The sequence below is a fragment of the Vigna unguiculata genome, chromosome 10 (assembly GCF_004118075.2).
Source record: "Vigna unguiculata cultivar IT97K-499-35 chromosome 10, ASM411807v1, whole genome shotgun sequence".
NCBI classification, from domain to species: Eukaryota; Viridiplantae; Streptophyta; class Magnoliopsida; order Fabales; family Fabaceae; genus Vigna; species Vigna unguiculata.
Genome location: NC_040288.1, coordinates 13,268,536 through 13,285,628, shown reverse-complemented (window position 1 = coordinate 13,285,628; position 17,093 = coordinate 13,268,536). Strand labels below are relative to the sequence as shown.

The 17,093-nt window shown below is 34.7% G+C and overlaps 1 protein-coding gene across 1 annotated transcript; it reads right to left on the bottom strand.

The window, feature by feature from the left end:
• Window positions 1–1,050: 1,050 nt before the first annotated feature.
• On the bottom strand, window positions 1,051–16,556 carry LOC114165677 (TMV resistance protein N-like). Its single transcript, XM_028050244.1, has 8 exons — window positions 15,823–16,556; window positions 13,463–13,480; window positions 10,554–10,618; window positions 9,539–10,219; window positions 6,906–7,332; window positions 6,527–6,802; window positions 3,596–4,417; window positions 1,051–1,491 (listed from the first exon to the last, which is right to left on the bottom strand). The coding sequence occupies exons 1-8, from the start codon at window positions 16,516–16,518 to the stop codon at window positions 1,090–1,092; spliced, it is 3,387 nt and encodes a 1,128-aa protein (XP_027906045.1). The 5' UTR covers window positions 16,519–16,556; the 3' UTR covers window positions 1,051–1,089.
• Window positions 16,557–17,093: the final 537 nt, after the last annotated feature.

Below are 17,093 nucleotides of genomic sequence, written 5' to 3'. Positions count from 1 at the left end.
ATATTATTCAAGTTTTTATATAACGAACTATATCCTTTTGTTATTAAGCCCGTACTTTAGGGGCGAATCACAATACATGCATCACAAAAATTACACTATTTTTTCTACGCTCAATAGAATGATACACTAAGATTTTCATAAAGATTAAATATGTTTTTGATATTTTAACTTTCAGATGAAATTGAAATTAATCTATCTTTCGATCTTTGACTCAATTTAGTTCTTCATCTTTAGAAATGCATACATTTAATTCTTTTAACCAAATTTTGTTAAGTTTAGTTGACGTTTGAAACATGTTTAACGATAACACTTGAGTTGTTTACACCGTTTCACACATTTTCACCTCAATATTAATTGAAATGATATCATGAAACGCATTTGAAACGTCAAATAAATTTAATAAAATATGATTAAAATGACTAAAATCATGCATTTTTAAAGTTGAGAACTAAATTGGTCCAAAATCTCAAAGAATAACTAATTTTAATTTTGACCGAAAGTTAGAAACTAAAAACATATTTAACCCTTCTCATAAAACTCTTACAATGTCCTATAAATATATCTCTACTCGGTCTTATACAACAAACTTGGTCTTCATTTCTCCAGAAAAAAAGATTAACTCAATTCCTTAGAGACGTCATTGCTTCCACCTTGAAAGTACAACACTTCATTCCAGTAAAACCACATGTTAACTTATTAATTTTAATTTAATGTAAAACTTCGACTTACCTCGAATTTCTCACATTCATCATAATACAAAGAGATGGTTGGTCCACCTGTAAATCTTGTTTAAGCATTATATTCATTTGATGGATCAACTTTCAAGTATGTGAATTAAAATCAGGGTTTCAAGATCAAGTTCAAGTAGAACTACTCAGAAACCACGATCCAGAGCCAAGTGGACTTTTCATAGCTCCCAATGATTTAAACATTTATTGGCCATTAATCACAATTCACAGCAGAAAATGGCTCCAATTACAAGGTCTTTTGTGGTCACCAGAGATCCATTAAATCATCTTTTCCATTTGTCATATGAGGATTCCACTTGAGCATAGATTGACCTGATCATCACTAAAACCTTTGACATTCTTACGTGGTGCATGGTACTTCACTTTTATTATCATTTGGCTCATATGTGACATAAATTTTAGTTTGGTTCACAATTAATCTGTTTCCAAAAATAACAACAACTTCCACTTTGTTACCAGGCTCTATATTTGATATGACCCTCTCCCAGTCCTCATCTTCAAACACGGCTAATGCATTTCTTTTATGAAGCTGAATGGTGTCCTTTGTGTGATTTATCACCAACAAGTTTTTAAGACCATCAGAAGTTATATTAGCAGGAGAAGAATAATGGACATGACACATTATTGTCTTCATCTTATAACCATTCACTTGAGGGATTTCAAAAGTCACAGAAGAACCGTTGCTGTCAAAGGCTAGCCAATGTGGATAACAATTATCTGAGACCAAACAATCTTGATTATTCTGTCAAAAAATATATATGCTACAAGTATTAATACCATCTTATAGTCAATCAATAATTAAAAATATAACTCATTTTGTCATCAATAAAAATTAGGATTTTCTTAAATCATGATATTGATAGGATTATTCATCATCGAAGCAACTATAGGGGACTAGGATCTTTGAGTAGTGAAAACTATTTCAAGATAGTAACTGTCAATAATAACAAAAAGTACAAATAAATGATGCTAGTGGACAACATTTGGATAATGAAAAATTCATTGTTCTTAAATGGGTTATGGATGACCTAATAACAATTTCCTGATAGGAGTTAATGAGTCTATATACAAGAATGGTCAGTCAACATGTTTTATTTTTATTTGTACATTTTGATGAAAAATAAAAAGTTGTAAATCATATATTCAACTAGTATGTAATATATTACATACGTGGATGTATTCCTTGTTATTACTAACTAAATGCATGAGTCAGTAGTATGTATTATTAATTTGAAAAGAAAATTTATATAAATATCATTTAGAAATTAAAATATTGATAAGTTCTTTTTAAATATAATATTAAATGTCCTTTTCTTAAAAAGATGATCTATTTCACATGACCAGGATATGTTTTATTCTTAGTGTTAAAAGTCTCACATCGACTAGAAATAGGATTAATTTACAATATATAAGTGGATGCAAATCTCACTTTCCAAACCAGTTTTGTGGGGTCGAGTTAAATTTAATGTTTACTCCTTGACATGGTATCAGAGTCATGGTGTAGTTCCTGTTCTAGAAAAATTTGATGTTTGTTGGGTCTATTGTTTCACCCGCTATCGGACCATCCTTAATGTTTAGTGCGATGGTCGAGATGTTATACCTCGACATGAGAAGGTGTGTTAGAAGTTTCACATTGACTAAAGATAAGGCAAATTTAGAGTATATATATAGGTATAAACCTCACCTTAAAAACTAATTTTGTGAGGTTGAAGTAAGCTTAAAATTCATTTCTTAACACACTTACAAAGGTTGATATAGTTTCACAAAAGACCATGACATGTCTTTCTTCTTGTGTTTGAGATGTATTATCTATGACACTTGAACTATCATCTATTGATTATACATTCTTCTTGACTTTCTTCTTGAAGATAATTTGACATTCAAATCAAGAATGAAGTAAATGTATAATCAATATGTTCATTATACCTTATGATGATAACTTATTTATATTTTTCTTAATGGACTTTAATATGTATGGGCCTTAGTGAACCCATATTGACCCTAAACTAATAGTTGTCAAACAATCAGATTATTTATTTAAGTGATTATTATTACATAATCAAGTTGTTAGAGGAAATTCCAACACTCATTGTCTTGATTAAGTGCTAAAAATAACAAACCATAAAACATGGCTATGCTTTGTTTGTAAGATGCAAGTGTTTGTTTAACAAAAGGTCAAATAAAATGCAAGTGTTTCATATACAATAATGTGCAGTCTTGCTTTTATTTTTGATAAACACTATGATGTCGAGACGATATGCACATAGTCTTAAGCAAACATTGCACATATGCACATAGTTTGCTTAATCCAATGTTTGTCCCATGCGTCTGACAAAGATCCATACACAAAGCATATATCATATCAAAGGACTCTTGGAAATTAAGGTAAAACTATTTTTATTTCAACATCTTTCACATGGAAAAGACAACCTAATTCACCTTAGCACTACTCTTCACACCCTTTTCTCTCTCTCATACACACCCTCCAAACCATGGGCTTACTACTAGTGTCTAAGCCCACATTCCTTGTCCTATCAGCTATGTATGTTAGAGCATTGACCTAGTTATGAACTTTTAGCCATCTACAATTGACATTGTTTACCTTTTTAAAATTTTTAGGGATTTATAGTAAAAAATCATGTCAATGTTTGGTGTATGGACACTTTCATATTTTTCAATATTTTATACCGACATAATAGTACACACTCCCAAACAACCACATGTAATTGATATATAAAAAAAATTCAACTGTCGAAAGATGAGGCAATACTAAAACGTAATAGGATATAATGATACTACATATATTTTTTAAAAGTATAAGATAATGTAAGAGAGAAAGAGGAAACCTGTAAAATGCTCTCTTTTAAATTGTAGGAGACCTCATAACTCCTTCCCATTTGAATTAAAAGAGATCTATTTGATCTTGATACGTGAACTTGACTGTTGCATTTAATTAATGTAAAAACATTGATATTTGACATTTGTGATGTAGTTCCAGTTGTTTCTGATTTCCCTGAATTTGTATCATTTAAAGCATCTAAAATAATTTTCGTATCGTGAGATAATTGAAGTTTTGAGCCACACTCTACCCAGAGACTTTGAAGTTTCGGAAGGTCCTTGGAAATAGATGCCAGATGATGGGAACTTTTATTTGACACATCTAAAGATGCAAGAAATGAAATGCCTGCAAACCTTTGCATATGGGATGAAAGACTATTCATTGGAGACATCCAAGACCAGATGATAGAAGGAAAAACATCTCGTAAGAACCCTTCATAACCACACAATGAAATAAATGAAATGCTTTTTGATCTTACAATAGAAAAGGGAATTTTTGTGATTGCCGTCTTATCAGCAACAAGAGTTGTCAAAGACTCCATCTGTTCTATATCCTCTTCCAACTTATCGATCATTAGACAACCTGAAAGAATGAGTGTTTTGAGAGATTTCAACTTATAGATACTTCTTGGAAGGTTACGAAGACTAATACAATCTTGCAAATTTATGTGAAGAACTTTATTGAGATGTCCAATCGTCCAGGAAACCTTTAACAACCTTGGACAATCTAAGAGTACTAGCTTTTCAAGATTAGGCATATTGGAAAAGTCTGGACTATGAGTTAAATAATGAGAATGACTTAAATTGAGAATTTTCAGATTCTCCATCACCTGCAAGAAATGAAATACCATAAACAAAAATTAGAAATAAATCCTTAATAATGGAAGCCTTTAATGGGAGAAACACAACAACAAAAAATATTTAAGTATGCAGCATAAATAATTCTCCCAAACTTGTAAGAATATGTGAAGAGCAACAACAATAGAAACAATAATAGAATATGGTAACAATAATCACAAAAGGAGAACACATATTTTTAACATGGAAAAACCTTCTCAAGGTGTGAGGGAAAAACCCACAGGCACAATCCAGTCAATCAAGCTCCACTAAGATCAAACATGGATACAAGATAGTCAAATGAAAAGCATAAACAAGTGTCTACATGATGTGAATCTAGAAGGGTGGATTCATTTTATAGATCTATCTAGGTTTGAATGCTAATAATAAGCAAGAAATTTGAGAAATTTTTAAAACGAGAAAATGGAAATAGATAAGAAGATGGAGCTGAAATTGATGACGTCACACTTCCAAGAATGAAAGATAAGCCTAAGAGTTTAAACATACAAAGGAGTGAAGAACCTTTAATAAAACTCAGGGATTCTTGAATCACTTAAGAACTTAAGAGAATCACTCTCACTAAGATAGAAGAGATAAAACACTAATATTTTCTGAATAAAACTCAACTTGATTTCATTGATAAAAATGGTTCAGCTTATATAGGAGCTTTAACCATCAGAATTACAAAAGACACATAATTTTCAATTACAGCCCACTTAAAGCTATTAATGATCCACTCAAGATAATAATGAACCACTACTAAATTGTTGATTGTAACTGAATTTAAGGCAATCAAAAGTCATCCACAAGCATTCAGCAAAGGTCCTCTTAGTCTTCCAAAGGCTGGTTCTTAAGTTGGCAAATGGGCCCTTATTTAACTTGAAAATAAAGAAAAACAATAGCCCATTAATTGGTTAACCTAAAACACAATTTGGACATCCAAGTTTATAAAGCATTGAGCCCTTATTTAAATAAAAGAAATTGCATCAATGTGGCACGTTAATTATCCTCCATTTGGGTCATATGCAATTCACATCACTAAAACAAGTCAATACATCAAAGTAATAATTCTCTCAAATATTAAAAACAAAGAAAGAGAAACCTAAAATAGAACAACAGTGTGAGATTGATATCTCTAACCACATATGTCCAATTGACATTCCAACAATTAAAATAAAGAACTATATGCCACCAGACCTAGGGACAAAAGTTCAATCGATAAATAAGCCAACAAATTTTTCTCTTCTTTTTCTCTCCCAAAGGCTGCAAAATTTACACTCCTTTTTAACTTAGAAGATCCCTTCTCCACTTAAATTAAGTCAGAAAAAATGAGTTTGACTAATTTCGACTTTTTAGACACATAGTTGGAAGTGCAACCAAATTTATTTTAACGTACCACAAGCAAACCTCGTTAGTAGCAAGTGAAATATTTATTTGTGTAAATTTCACTAACACTAACATATTCTTTTTTAAAGATATACCAAGATTCCAAGTTTTTAAAAAAATTTCTCAAATCTTCATATAATTTTAAAAGCAGTATCTCATGATCATTTTACATTAAATATACATTTTTTTTCTAAACTTTAAACATATTAAAGTTATATCTTTGAAGACCTTTGTAATGGTGATGATGAGAATATCTAAAGGACATTTAAGCAAATGGCCACAACAAATATCCTTCTAACAAAGTGAGGGAAAATGGGTAAGAATCTGGCTGAACACTAGAATCATGGGGTGGTTTTCTTGTTTATTAGGGTTGTCAAAACTTTAAGAAAGTCTTACTTTAATAATAGCAACTAAAGATGAAGTGGAGCATTATACACCATTGAGCAATAATTGTATAATTAGCAAAGTTTGTATCAATACTAAAATTAGGTAAGGCTAAGCTTGTACGCTACAAATTTTTGAAAAAAGAAAGATCTTAATGTTCCATAATAACAAATAAATATGCTCGATAATTTGACTATTTGGTAAACTTTTACTCAAGTTTAAAAGTACTTTGCAATCTAAGAGAGCAAGTGAAACTTAGATGAAGACTGTGTCTGAAAACACCAAATTACGAAATAGTTCATGAAATGAAATGTATAAAACTAAACTCATACCTGGGCTTCTTTCCAAACATGTGTAACATTACTATTTTCTAACTCAACAGAGACAAGACTTCCTTGATAGAAATTTGCTGGAAAGGATGTTAAAGGAAATTCACGCCAACAAATCCATCTCAGATCTTTGGAAAGATATTTATAATCCCCAATAAGATCTACACCAGCAAGTTGCAGTAACCTAAGTTTCTTCATCTTCTTAAAAGATTTAGTATTCAAACATTTTGTATTTGTTCTTGGTAACATCAAAGCCAATCCCTCAATAGCTTTTGTTCCCTATGAAATGAAATGGTCAAAAGGGTAAAACAATGCATGGCTTAAAGGTATTTGGTACAAAAAGTCGTACAAATGAATTTTAACAATAGATGAAGGTTCTTACAGTTTCTTTTGATAATACATCAAGCACGTCCTCGTGAAACCACAATCTGCTACGTTCTTCAGGTTCCTTCGGTGATTTTCCACGAATGATTTCTCTTCCCATGTCTTGTAACAAATCATGCGTACCAAGCGTGTTGTTATGATCTATAGTTACAAGGCTTCGCTCTGTTAGGACACGTATTCCATTTTCTGCACAAAGTCCACAACCATTTAATATATGTATGACATCATTTCTGTCCATTCCAATAAAGAAGCAAGCTATATCAAGAAATATTTCTTTTTCAGTATTATCACTTAGACCATCATAGCTTATTTTTAACTTCTCCTGCACTTCATCATTTGGAATTTTATGGAGTTTCTCCAGTACACTCTTCCACTCTGTTACCTCCAAATCAAACAAATAGGACCCAAGAACTTCAAGAGCCACACTACAACATTTTGTAGTTTAGACCACACTAAATTAGATAATGACTAAATAAATGTGGCATAAACATATAATAAACAACATTCACCAGTGCAGGAAGGGCCTTTGGCAGCGGTTGTTTTTAATATTCTGCACCGGTTCGAGAACCGAGGCATATCAGGGCGAGGCCAAAAGGTCATAGCTTTTGGCCTCGGTTAAGAACCGAAGCCATAGAGGGCGCTTCTGCCTCGGTTTTCAATGCACCCGAGGCCATATACCCTGCCTTTTGCCTCGGTTTTTTCTGTACCCGAGGCCATATGGGTTTTTTTTTTTTTTTTTTAAATTCGATAACCCTTTTTGGCCTCGGTTTTTGCTGCACCCGAGGCCATATGGACTGTTTTTGGCCTCGGTTTTTGTTGCACCCGAGGCCATATGGTGTTTTTTCTAAAATTCTGAACAGCGATTAAGAAGAGCTTTTTCTAATTTTCCACGGAATATAATGGTGTCAAACTCCAAAACAACCAAGTACTGATGAATATACAGTAACATTGAACCATGGCCAAAGTTGACGGCTTAGTCTTAATCTTCTCAAGGAAATAAAATAAAAGGAAGATATTTTCTTAAGTACTTAATAATTCTATGGTTAGTATTGTATACTGCTGTTTTAATTATCTGTTATTATCATAATAAAAAGCAAAAAAAAAAATAAACATAAACATTTATCTTCTCCCACGCGCATGAACTAACCCCTAAATGGAATCTCTGCCGGCACACTTTAGAGCAAACCACAGCCATTGACGGCCAAAAAAAGGGCCTGGAAAATCAAATTGCCGCTTGCAAAGCCGCCGTCCCGAACCAGATCGCCGCCGTCGCGAGCCACCTACGCGAACACAACCAGATCGGTGTTGCGAGCCACCTCCGCTGCGACGAAACCAGAGCCAGCAGATGTCTCGCGAAACCAGCCTGCCACGACGAACCACCACACGTTGACGAAGCCACGCGTTGCAGAACCACTGCGAATCAGATCGACGACGAGGGCACTTTCTGACGCGAAATCCCCATCACTGCGGCGCCGGCCACCACGCAGCCACCTGCGACGAAAAAAGCTGCCCGGAGAAGACGCGAAACCAGACGCGAACACACCTACATTGCGAGAATCCTCCACCTCCGTTCCAAACAGAACCGCAGGCCACCGTGACAGAAATCAATGTCGATTGCGCCAATGCGACAGCCACCACGGTACCTGCAAAAAACCAGACCAGACAGACCCCGCGAAGCAACCCACCGTCGAACTCGCGGAGAGAGCGCGAGACAGCGGCGGCTGGCGTGGATTTCTCGCCGGAAGTCGCGGAGAGAGAACGCGACGTGCTCGCGTGGTTTTCTCGACGGGGTGGCAGTGGTGGAGGAGCGAAATGGAGGAGGAGCAGCGCGAGATGGTGGCCGGCCGGAAATGCAGAGAGAAATGGAGAGAAATTGCAGAGAGAGCTGCGCGCGCGAGGAAGAAAGGGGCTGCTGTTTTTGAACCCTAATTAAACCTTTTGGCCTCGGTTCAATTTAGAACCGAGGCATATAACAACTTTTGGCCTCGGGTCCCTAGCACCCGAAGCCTAAAACTACTTTTGGCACCGGTTATTGGCTCAACCGAGGCCTATCAGTCAAAACGAGAATGGCATTTTTGAAATTCTAGGCATCCTTTTTGGCTTCGGGCCTTCTTAACCGAAGCCTAATAGGGCTTTTGGCTTCGGGTTTTGTACAACCGAGGCCTATAACAGGTTTTGGCAGCGGGTGATTGGTGAACCGAGGCATAAAAGTTGCCTATAATTGCAAAATTGCCACCGCGCCATTATAGGCTTCGGTTCCTGGCCAACCGAGGCCTATAAGGCGAGGTAAAAATCCAATTTTGCACTAGTGATTTTTATAAATGTTGTATAAATATCATGAAAGCCCATGATTATACAACTGTTGTTTTAAACTATGTGGACAAAACCAGTAAAAATGTGGTCTAAAAATATAAGTGAGGTCTAAAATCAACCTGAAAAATTGTTGTCTATTGTAAGGATTTTAAGCAACGGTTTCAAAAACATTGTCGTACTAAAAACCGTTGTCTATTACCTATAACCACACTCACCTATACCATACCTAAAAAAATGTGGTCTAATCTTTAGACCATGGTTTTTATAATTTAGATCATAATTTTATATTGTTGTCTAAAGTGATTTTTGTTGTAGTGCCAGTGGCAATCCCCAGAATATGCAACTACACTTCTTGAAAGTTTTGCAAAATCTTTTCTAGGACTTGCTTGTTTGAATGCATGCGAACTAAAAAGCTCAATAGATTCACTTTCATCCATCCTTTCCATCGTGTACAATTTGTCAACTCTACTCCCTCTCAGTATATGCATATCTCTAGTTGTGATGATGATTCTACTTCCTAAACCGAACCATTCACGATTTCCACATAGAGCATTTAATTGGTGCAAGTTATTCACATCATCAAGTATAACAAGTACCCTTTTATGGTGAAGGCTTTGCATTAATATATTTTTTCCAAATTCAATGTTGTGTATCTTTGTTTTTGTTTCTTTGTTGATATCAAACAAAAGTTGTTCTTGTAAGCAGACTTGGCCACCGTCTTTCCCCCAAACTTCCCTGATTTGTGCAAGGAAGCTCCTTCCCTCAAAGTTACGGCCAATCTTGTTATAAATGGCTTTTGCAATGGTTGTTTTACCAATGCCTCCCATTCCCCACATTCCTAGCAATAGAACATCGTTTGATCTTTCTAGATCCCACAGCTGAATCGTGTCATGCACCCGAGATTCTACTCCGACTGGATTATCAGCAATGAACAGCTCTGTCTTGTCTAACAAACGTGTAACATTTTCGATAATGCTTTTGATAGCCTCACTCTCATTCCTGTAAGATAAAAATGAACCACAAAATGGTGTATACATATATGCATCAAACTTGGACGGAATTTGCAAAGAGAAAAAATAGTTAGGCAAGTGTGTTCCTCCATTAAGTTTATACAGTGGATTATACATGCTTTCATTTATCAACACTAGAGAAAGATACATATATTAGGATTTCATGTTTATTAAAATTGATCTTCACTTGATATCAAATTTATTATTTCCTATATCTTTACATATTTAGCTAGTCAATTGAATTCGTTAGTGGAAGATTTAAGTATTATGGAATGTTCAATATTTGATGAAAAAATTTGAGAACATAGAAAGCTTGAAAATACCTGGAATTTAGGACTACAATCCCTGAGATGCTAGCAGCTTCGTGAAGTGTCTCCATCCAACGCATCTTCTCACTTTCCTGTTGTTGTTAATAAATTAGGTAGTTTTCCTATAGTGAGATTTATAAAAAGTAAAAAAAAATACCAAAATTATTACATACAAAATTGATAAAAAGTTCAGCTAGCTAATTATACTTATATCTCCAAGTTGTTGTAGAGGTATTTAAAAAATAGTTCACTCAAAACATAATCCATTGTTATCCAGAAAATATAAATTATACTTTCTCTGATTAAGTGATATCTCTCTTACTATTTTTCTCATTTTTGTAATTACCTTGATAATAGTTATAACTATCATATTTTCCCTCATTAAGTGTTATACCTCTTTATTCTATTGTCTTTTCTTCTTTTTTTATCAATAGCAGAATATTAATCCCTTCATTATTTTAGTTGTATGATCAAGTCCAACAATCTCCCATTTAAAGGCTTGTTGCAAGTTGTCTTCATGTTAAATATATTGCATTTTATGTTAATTAGGGAAATATTCATATTGTTTGATATTGGTAGATATATTGATATGTAACTGATAAGAACAATGTAACACTAAGATAAAGAACAGAAGATAGTGTATTATTCAAATATCAAAAAACTAAGCGGCTTGAGAAACCTCCTTTCTAACAAAACCCAGACTATCCTCTAGTTTGTCGCTACCAAAAACCTTTCCCAATGCCCCCTTCTCAAGATTGACCCTTCCTCCTATATTCCCCTCCTCTCTACTCTTTTGACACGTCGTTGATTCTGTTACAAACACAATCATGGTGCGTTTGTGTGTGGCCCCAAGCAATAGGTTTTCACTTTCTCCTCTCACAAACATTTTGGACATTCCTAAATTGCCCTGCCTTTCTTTTATTGTAAATACACATCCTTCCTCAAATTTCACCTTGCCCTCAAGGTGAAGATCAAGAATTACTTCTATCATCCTACTCATGGATTCCCAGGAATTCTGACACTCTGCCATACCTTTCCACTTCAGTGGCACTTCTAATGATTGATTATCCTCTCCTCTCATAGGTAACACCTTTTTCGGATGAACCCATTACTCAAACTCATTTGTGATATAAGGAGGCAATGGTTGGACAATAACATCAACTTTCAAGGTGGGTTTCAACAATGACACATGATAGATTGGGTGCACTCGGCTATCTTCCATCATTTTCAATCTATATGCCACTTCTCCACTCTTCTCAAGAATTTCATAAGGTTCATATATAGTATCTGGGGCTAAGTTTCTGATTGACTCTCCTAGCCAAATTTTTTAACCTGTAGGGTTGGCTTTTCAAATACACAACATCTCCAACCTTGTAATCCACCTCCCTTCTACCTTTGTTGTCATGTTGCTTCATCTGATTCTGAGCTTGCACCAAGTGATCTTTCAACATATCTAAGACTTCATTTCTCTCTTTGAGCATCACAGCCACTTCATCTACATGTGCCGACGAAACATCCCCTTCTTTCATGAACTTTTCAATTTCATTCTTTTGGTAGTAGGGATATCTATAAGGTCGAATATTGGGAGGATCAACTCCCTCTTTTAGGGTAATGGCATGATCACAATTTCTTTAGGGGGGTAAATCCATATGTGCTCTAAATAAATCCTCAAATTCAACCCGCACAAACAATAATTCTTTATTGGTAAATTGATCATTCTCTATTACCTGAACCCTTAAAGCTTGGTATGTTAACATATACCTCTCCCCTTCATTATTGAGAGCTTTCCTTAGTGCCTTCCAGGTTGCTTGAGATCTACAAAGTGTAGGATCTCTTTTAATGATCTTATTTTCTCCTTTCCTTCCCCAACTTAGCATCAAATTTTGAAAATTAGCCTCCACATTTCCCAAGCTATCTAACCACTCCATCCCCAACACCACATCAGATCCCCCTAACTCCATCACAAAAACACTTTGCATAATTGAAATACTTTGAACCACTACTTCACATGTTCACATCTGCCCCTGTTCCACACCTTATCCCCTATCCCTACTTCAACTTCATACTCCTTTGTATCACTTACCTCCAATTTGAGATGTTGAACTAATTTTTTGGAAATAAAATTAGGCAAAGCACCACAATCCATTAAAATTAACACCTCCATTCCGTCAATGTACCCTCATTACCTTGAAGGATTGGTAAGAAGTCAATCCTTCCTTGCTCTTCAAGGAAATTTGCATGGATTTTATAGTAAGGGGTTCTACTTGCTCTTCCTCCTCTTCACTTGTTATCACCTCCTCATCTTGAGACCCCTCCATTAAAATAATTTTGTAATGCTTCATTTTACATGTATGATCCTTTCCCCACATTTCTCCACATTTAAAGCACAACCCCTTTCTACTTCTTTCCCGTAATTCATTTTGGCATAGTTTACCTCCCCCATTACCTTCTTCTCCTCATATTCATTTTCATTATTTTTAATGCTTGCCCCCTCTTTATTTTCTCCCTTCTCCCATCGAATGAAACCTTTTGGATGTTTCAAAAAGTCTTTCTCACTCATCTTTCTCTCTATGCTCATCAACCCCACCCTGCATAAAGCTTTATTCTTCTATTCTAACAATAATGCCTTGTCCATCAATTCCTCCAAAGTGCTCGTGGTATGTAGTTTCAGTTCAGCTTGAATTTCTTCCTTTAATCCATTAATAAAGATCCTTTAAGCATAATTCCCTTTTGAACAACTCTCTGTATTTCGTCACAAAGCTTGTTTGTCAAATGCTCAATAACGGCCCAAACAAGTTTTTTACCAACCTCAGTTGGAAATGTCAAATCAAAGCCCTTTTAAACTCCTCCCATGACATTTATTTAATTTGTTCTTCCCACCACTAATACCAACTCAGAGCCTTGTCTTCTAGTGTGATCATGACCGCATCGAGCTTCTCTTCCTTGTGCACCATATTTAGCTTAAAAAAGCGTTCCGCTCGAACTATCCAACTGTACATGTCATCCCCCCTAAATATGGGAATCGTGAGTTTTCGTCCTCCGAAATTGACGGACGATTCATGACTATTGGTCCTCGTAGTGGAACGTGAGCTGTCACCACTGTGTATTTCCCTTTCACCATCATCACTCTCTCTTCGCCGCTAATACACCTTACGTTTGTGAGACTACCCTCGTCGAGACAGACTGCGTGAAATGATAAACATTTTTAAATCTTCCAATTGTTGTTCGATGCCATTGATACATTTCTCCATTGTATTGCACGTCAAAACCATGCATTCCCTAGAACATAATGCTCTAGATACCACTTGATAAGAACAATGTAACACTTAGACAAAGAATAGAAGATAATGTATTATTCAAATATTAGAAAACTATGTGGCTTGAGAAAACCTCCTTTCTAACAAAATCCACATTATCCTCTAGTTTGTCCCTGCCCAAAACCTTTCCCAATCCCCCTTCTCACGATTGACCCTTCCTCCTATATTCCCCTCCTCTCTCCTCTACAGACACGTCTATGATTCTGTTACAACAGAATCATGGTGCGTTTGTGTATGGGCTCCAAGCAATGGGTTTCTGCTTTCTCCTCTCATAAACATTTTTGGACATTCCTAAATTTCCCTGCCCTTTCTTTTATTGTATCAGTAACAATATCTAATATTAACAATATTTATATTTGGGTGCCATATATACTTGTATCATTTTTCATTATAAATATATTACTCTATATGTATTTTAGGCACAAGGGAGATTAATCTTATACCTAGTTTTACTATATTCAATATGGTATCTAGAGCCTAAAGCCTTTGATAGTCAATATTTGAATTTTGAATTCATTGAGAGAGGATTCTCTTTGGTTCTTGTAATAGAACATTGGTTCTTATCAAATATTGAGATCTTTGTGGCGAATCTTTATTGACTCATCAATTTGCTAGATTATGGCGTCTCCATCTTTGTCTTATTTCCACTTTCTTCTTTGATTTCCTTTGTTTATGCTCTGGGAGGAATCAAATTTTGAAATGATCATACTCTTCCTGGATAGGATCGTATCATCTAAGCTGAGGTTGCCTTTTTCTCTTCTTTCAACATCTATGCTTGTTACCTTGATTAGAGAACCTTGGTTTTTTCTTGATTATGTTATTTTTTTTACCAAAAATTTTGTTTGTTTATAGGACCGGAGTTCGGGACAAATAATTAGCACTGGTTATGAGTCTCATGGCCTTTATCATCTCTTCCCTTCTACACATGTTAACGCAGTTGTGGAGTCTCCCTCTCTTCTTCATGCTCTATTATGTCATCCTAGTTCGGCCAAATTGTAGCAGCTTGTTCCCACTTTGTCCAATTTATCTAATTTGTTTTGTCAGTCATGTCAATTAGGGAAGTATAGTCGTAGTTCCTTTCGTCATAGTGTCTCACAACATGTTTCGTCACCTTTTGCATTAGTTCACTCTCACATTTGGGGACCTAGACGTTTTAAGTCTAATTTAGGTTTCAGTATTTTGTTACTTCTATTAGTGATTATTCTAGATGCACTTGGAGTTATTTTCTATATTTTAATCCTTTCTAACGAAATTAAAATTCAGTTTGGGATTTGTATTCAAACTTTGAGAAGCGATAATGGTTGTGATAATGGTTGTGAATACCTATTCCATTCGTAAACATTTTATGGCTTCTCATGGCATTTTTCATCAAACTTCATGTGCTTATGCACCTCGACAAAATAAGGTGGCTAAGCGCAAGAATAAACATCTTGTTGAAACAACTTGCATGCTTTTAATTCATGGTGAGGTTTCTCAACATCTTGTCTAACCCGTTTTGTTCATAATTTTAGTCTTGGTCTTGATAAAATATCAACCTAACTAAAATGTTAAAATTCATAATAATACTTAAATATAAATTTAAAAAAATTAAACATAGAATAATCACATAAATCAATATCAGATTTAAGTCAATTAGCTCATATTTGCATACTATTACAAACCTTTATTTTCAAAGAAAAATAATAAAATAAGTAGTTATAAAACATTTAATTCACAACACAATCTAATTACGCTCATCAAATATAAATATTATTTTCTTTCACTAAGTTATTTCTCAGTCCATTTTCTTGACATGAAATTATTTTTATAGGAGTAGTTGTAGTATTTTTATATAGTATATACACAAATAAATTTGTTTTACTCGTAATTTTCTTTCTTTTTTTATGTAAACTTTTTCTTTAGTCTATTGACTTTTCTTTTTCTTATGGTTTTTCTCAATAAAATAAAGGTTCGAAGAGCAATACCACTGTAAAAATTCTGTTCGAAAGCCTTTGAAATGCTCTTCCAAACTCGCCTGTTTGATTTCGAACTTCGGAGGGATCAACACCATAGAACACTGGAAGTACCACCTGCCCTATGGTTCTGTGACACTGCATTATTCTCACCAACTCATTCAGACACCATGGTGACTGTGAATAGTTCCTTGAGAAGACAACAATCGAAATTCGAGACTGTTCAATTGCTTGGAATAGAGAGTATGAGATTTGATCTCCCCTTGGAAGTGACTCATCATCCTTGAAGACAATGATTCCAGCGTTTTGAAGAGAGGCATGGAGATGTGAAACGAAAGAAGCACGCGTATCTTCCCCTCTAAAACTCAAAAACACATCATAAAATCTTATGCTCGAAATCCTAGACCTCAACTCACTTATTTGAGCTTCCAGAACTTTCTCAGCTTCAGCATTCATGTAATTTTTGCTAGTGATATTGATTGATTGGAGAATACGCTGATTCTCATTCTTAAGCATAGCCACCGTTGCAACCAGATCTTCCAAGTGCTTCTGGTTCCTCATTCGATACTTGCTCGATGATTCCTGGTTCGATGTCATTCTCTTCCTCTTCCTCTCCCTCTCATCCATCTGCGCCTCTGAATCCTCCTCCCAACCAGAATTTTGAATCGAGAACGATCCTGAAGACGTTTCTCTTTCACTCGAAGAAGCCATGTGTATCCGAGAGAGCCAAACTAACTGTTCAAAAGTCGAAAAACAGGAAGATGGACCTGAAGTTCAGAGGGCCCAAAAAGTAAACAAAAATCAGAAAAGAAAAGAAGGAAGAAAAGGGTTTTATAGAAAAATGATTAATTTTATATGTGAATTAAGATATTTATTATAATATATTTAAACGTTATAGAATTATTAAAAAGTTTTGAAACTTTTATAATCATTATTAATTTTATGATAATATAAAAAGTTAATTATAACTTAATTATAGTGAAGATATATGTCATTTTAAATTTGCATTTTCAGTATCATAATATTTTAGATATACCACTGTAATATTTTATAATTATAGATTGAAATATAAACGAATAATATTTAATTAGTATATATAATTTGAGTGATATACATCTTTAATCACACTTGAATATATTATTCTTAAAAAGGTTGAGGCTTTCTTTTTCAACGTTTTCCAAATTTTTTACTGTCTGTCATTTTTCACTTTATGAAACCAAACGTGGATTGGTGAGTTGGATTAGCACATCGCCCATAACCTCTGTAGAAAGTAATCACCATTTTGA

Bases quoted from the DNA above. Each gene is read 5' to 3' on its own strand.
- LOC114165677 (XM_028050244.1), bottom strand. From the start codon at position 16,518: ATGGCTTCTTCGAGTGAAAGAGAAACGTCTTCAGGATCGTTCTCGATT. The intron at 7,333-9,538 runs GCACTACAACAA...AAAATGTTGTAG, and splicing joins TATTCTGGGGATTGCCACTG to TGTGGCTCTTGAAGTTCTTG. The intron at 6,803-6,905 runs GTAAGAACCTTC...TTCATTTCATAG, and splicing joins ATGTATTATCAAAAGAAACT to GGAACAAAAGCTATTGAGGG.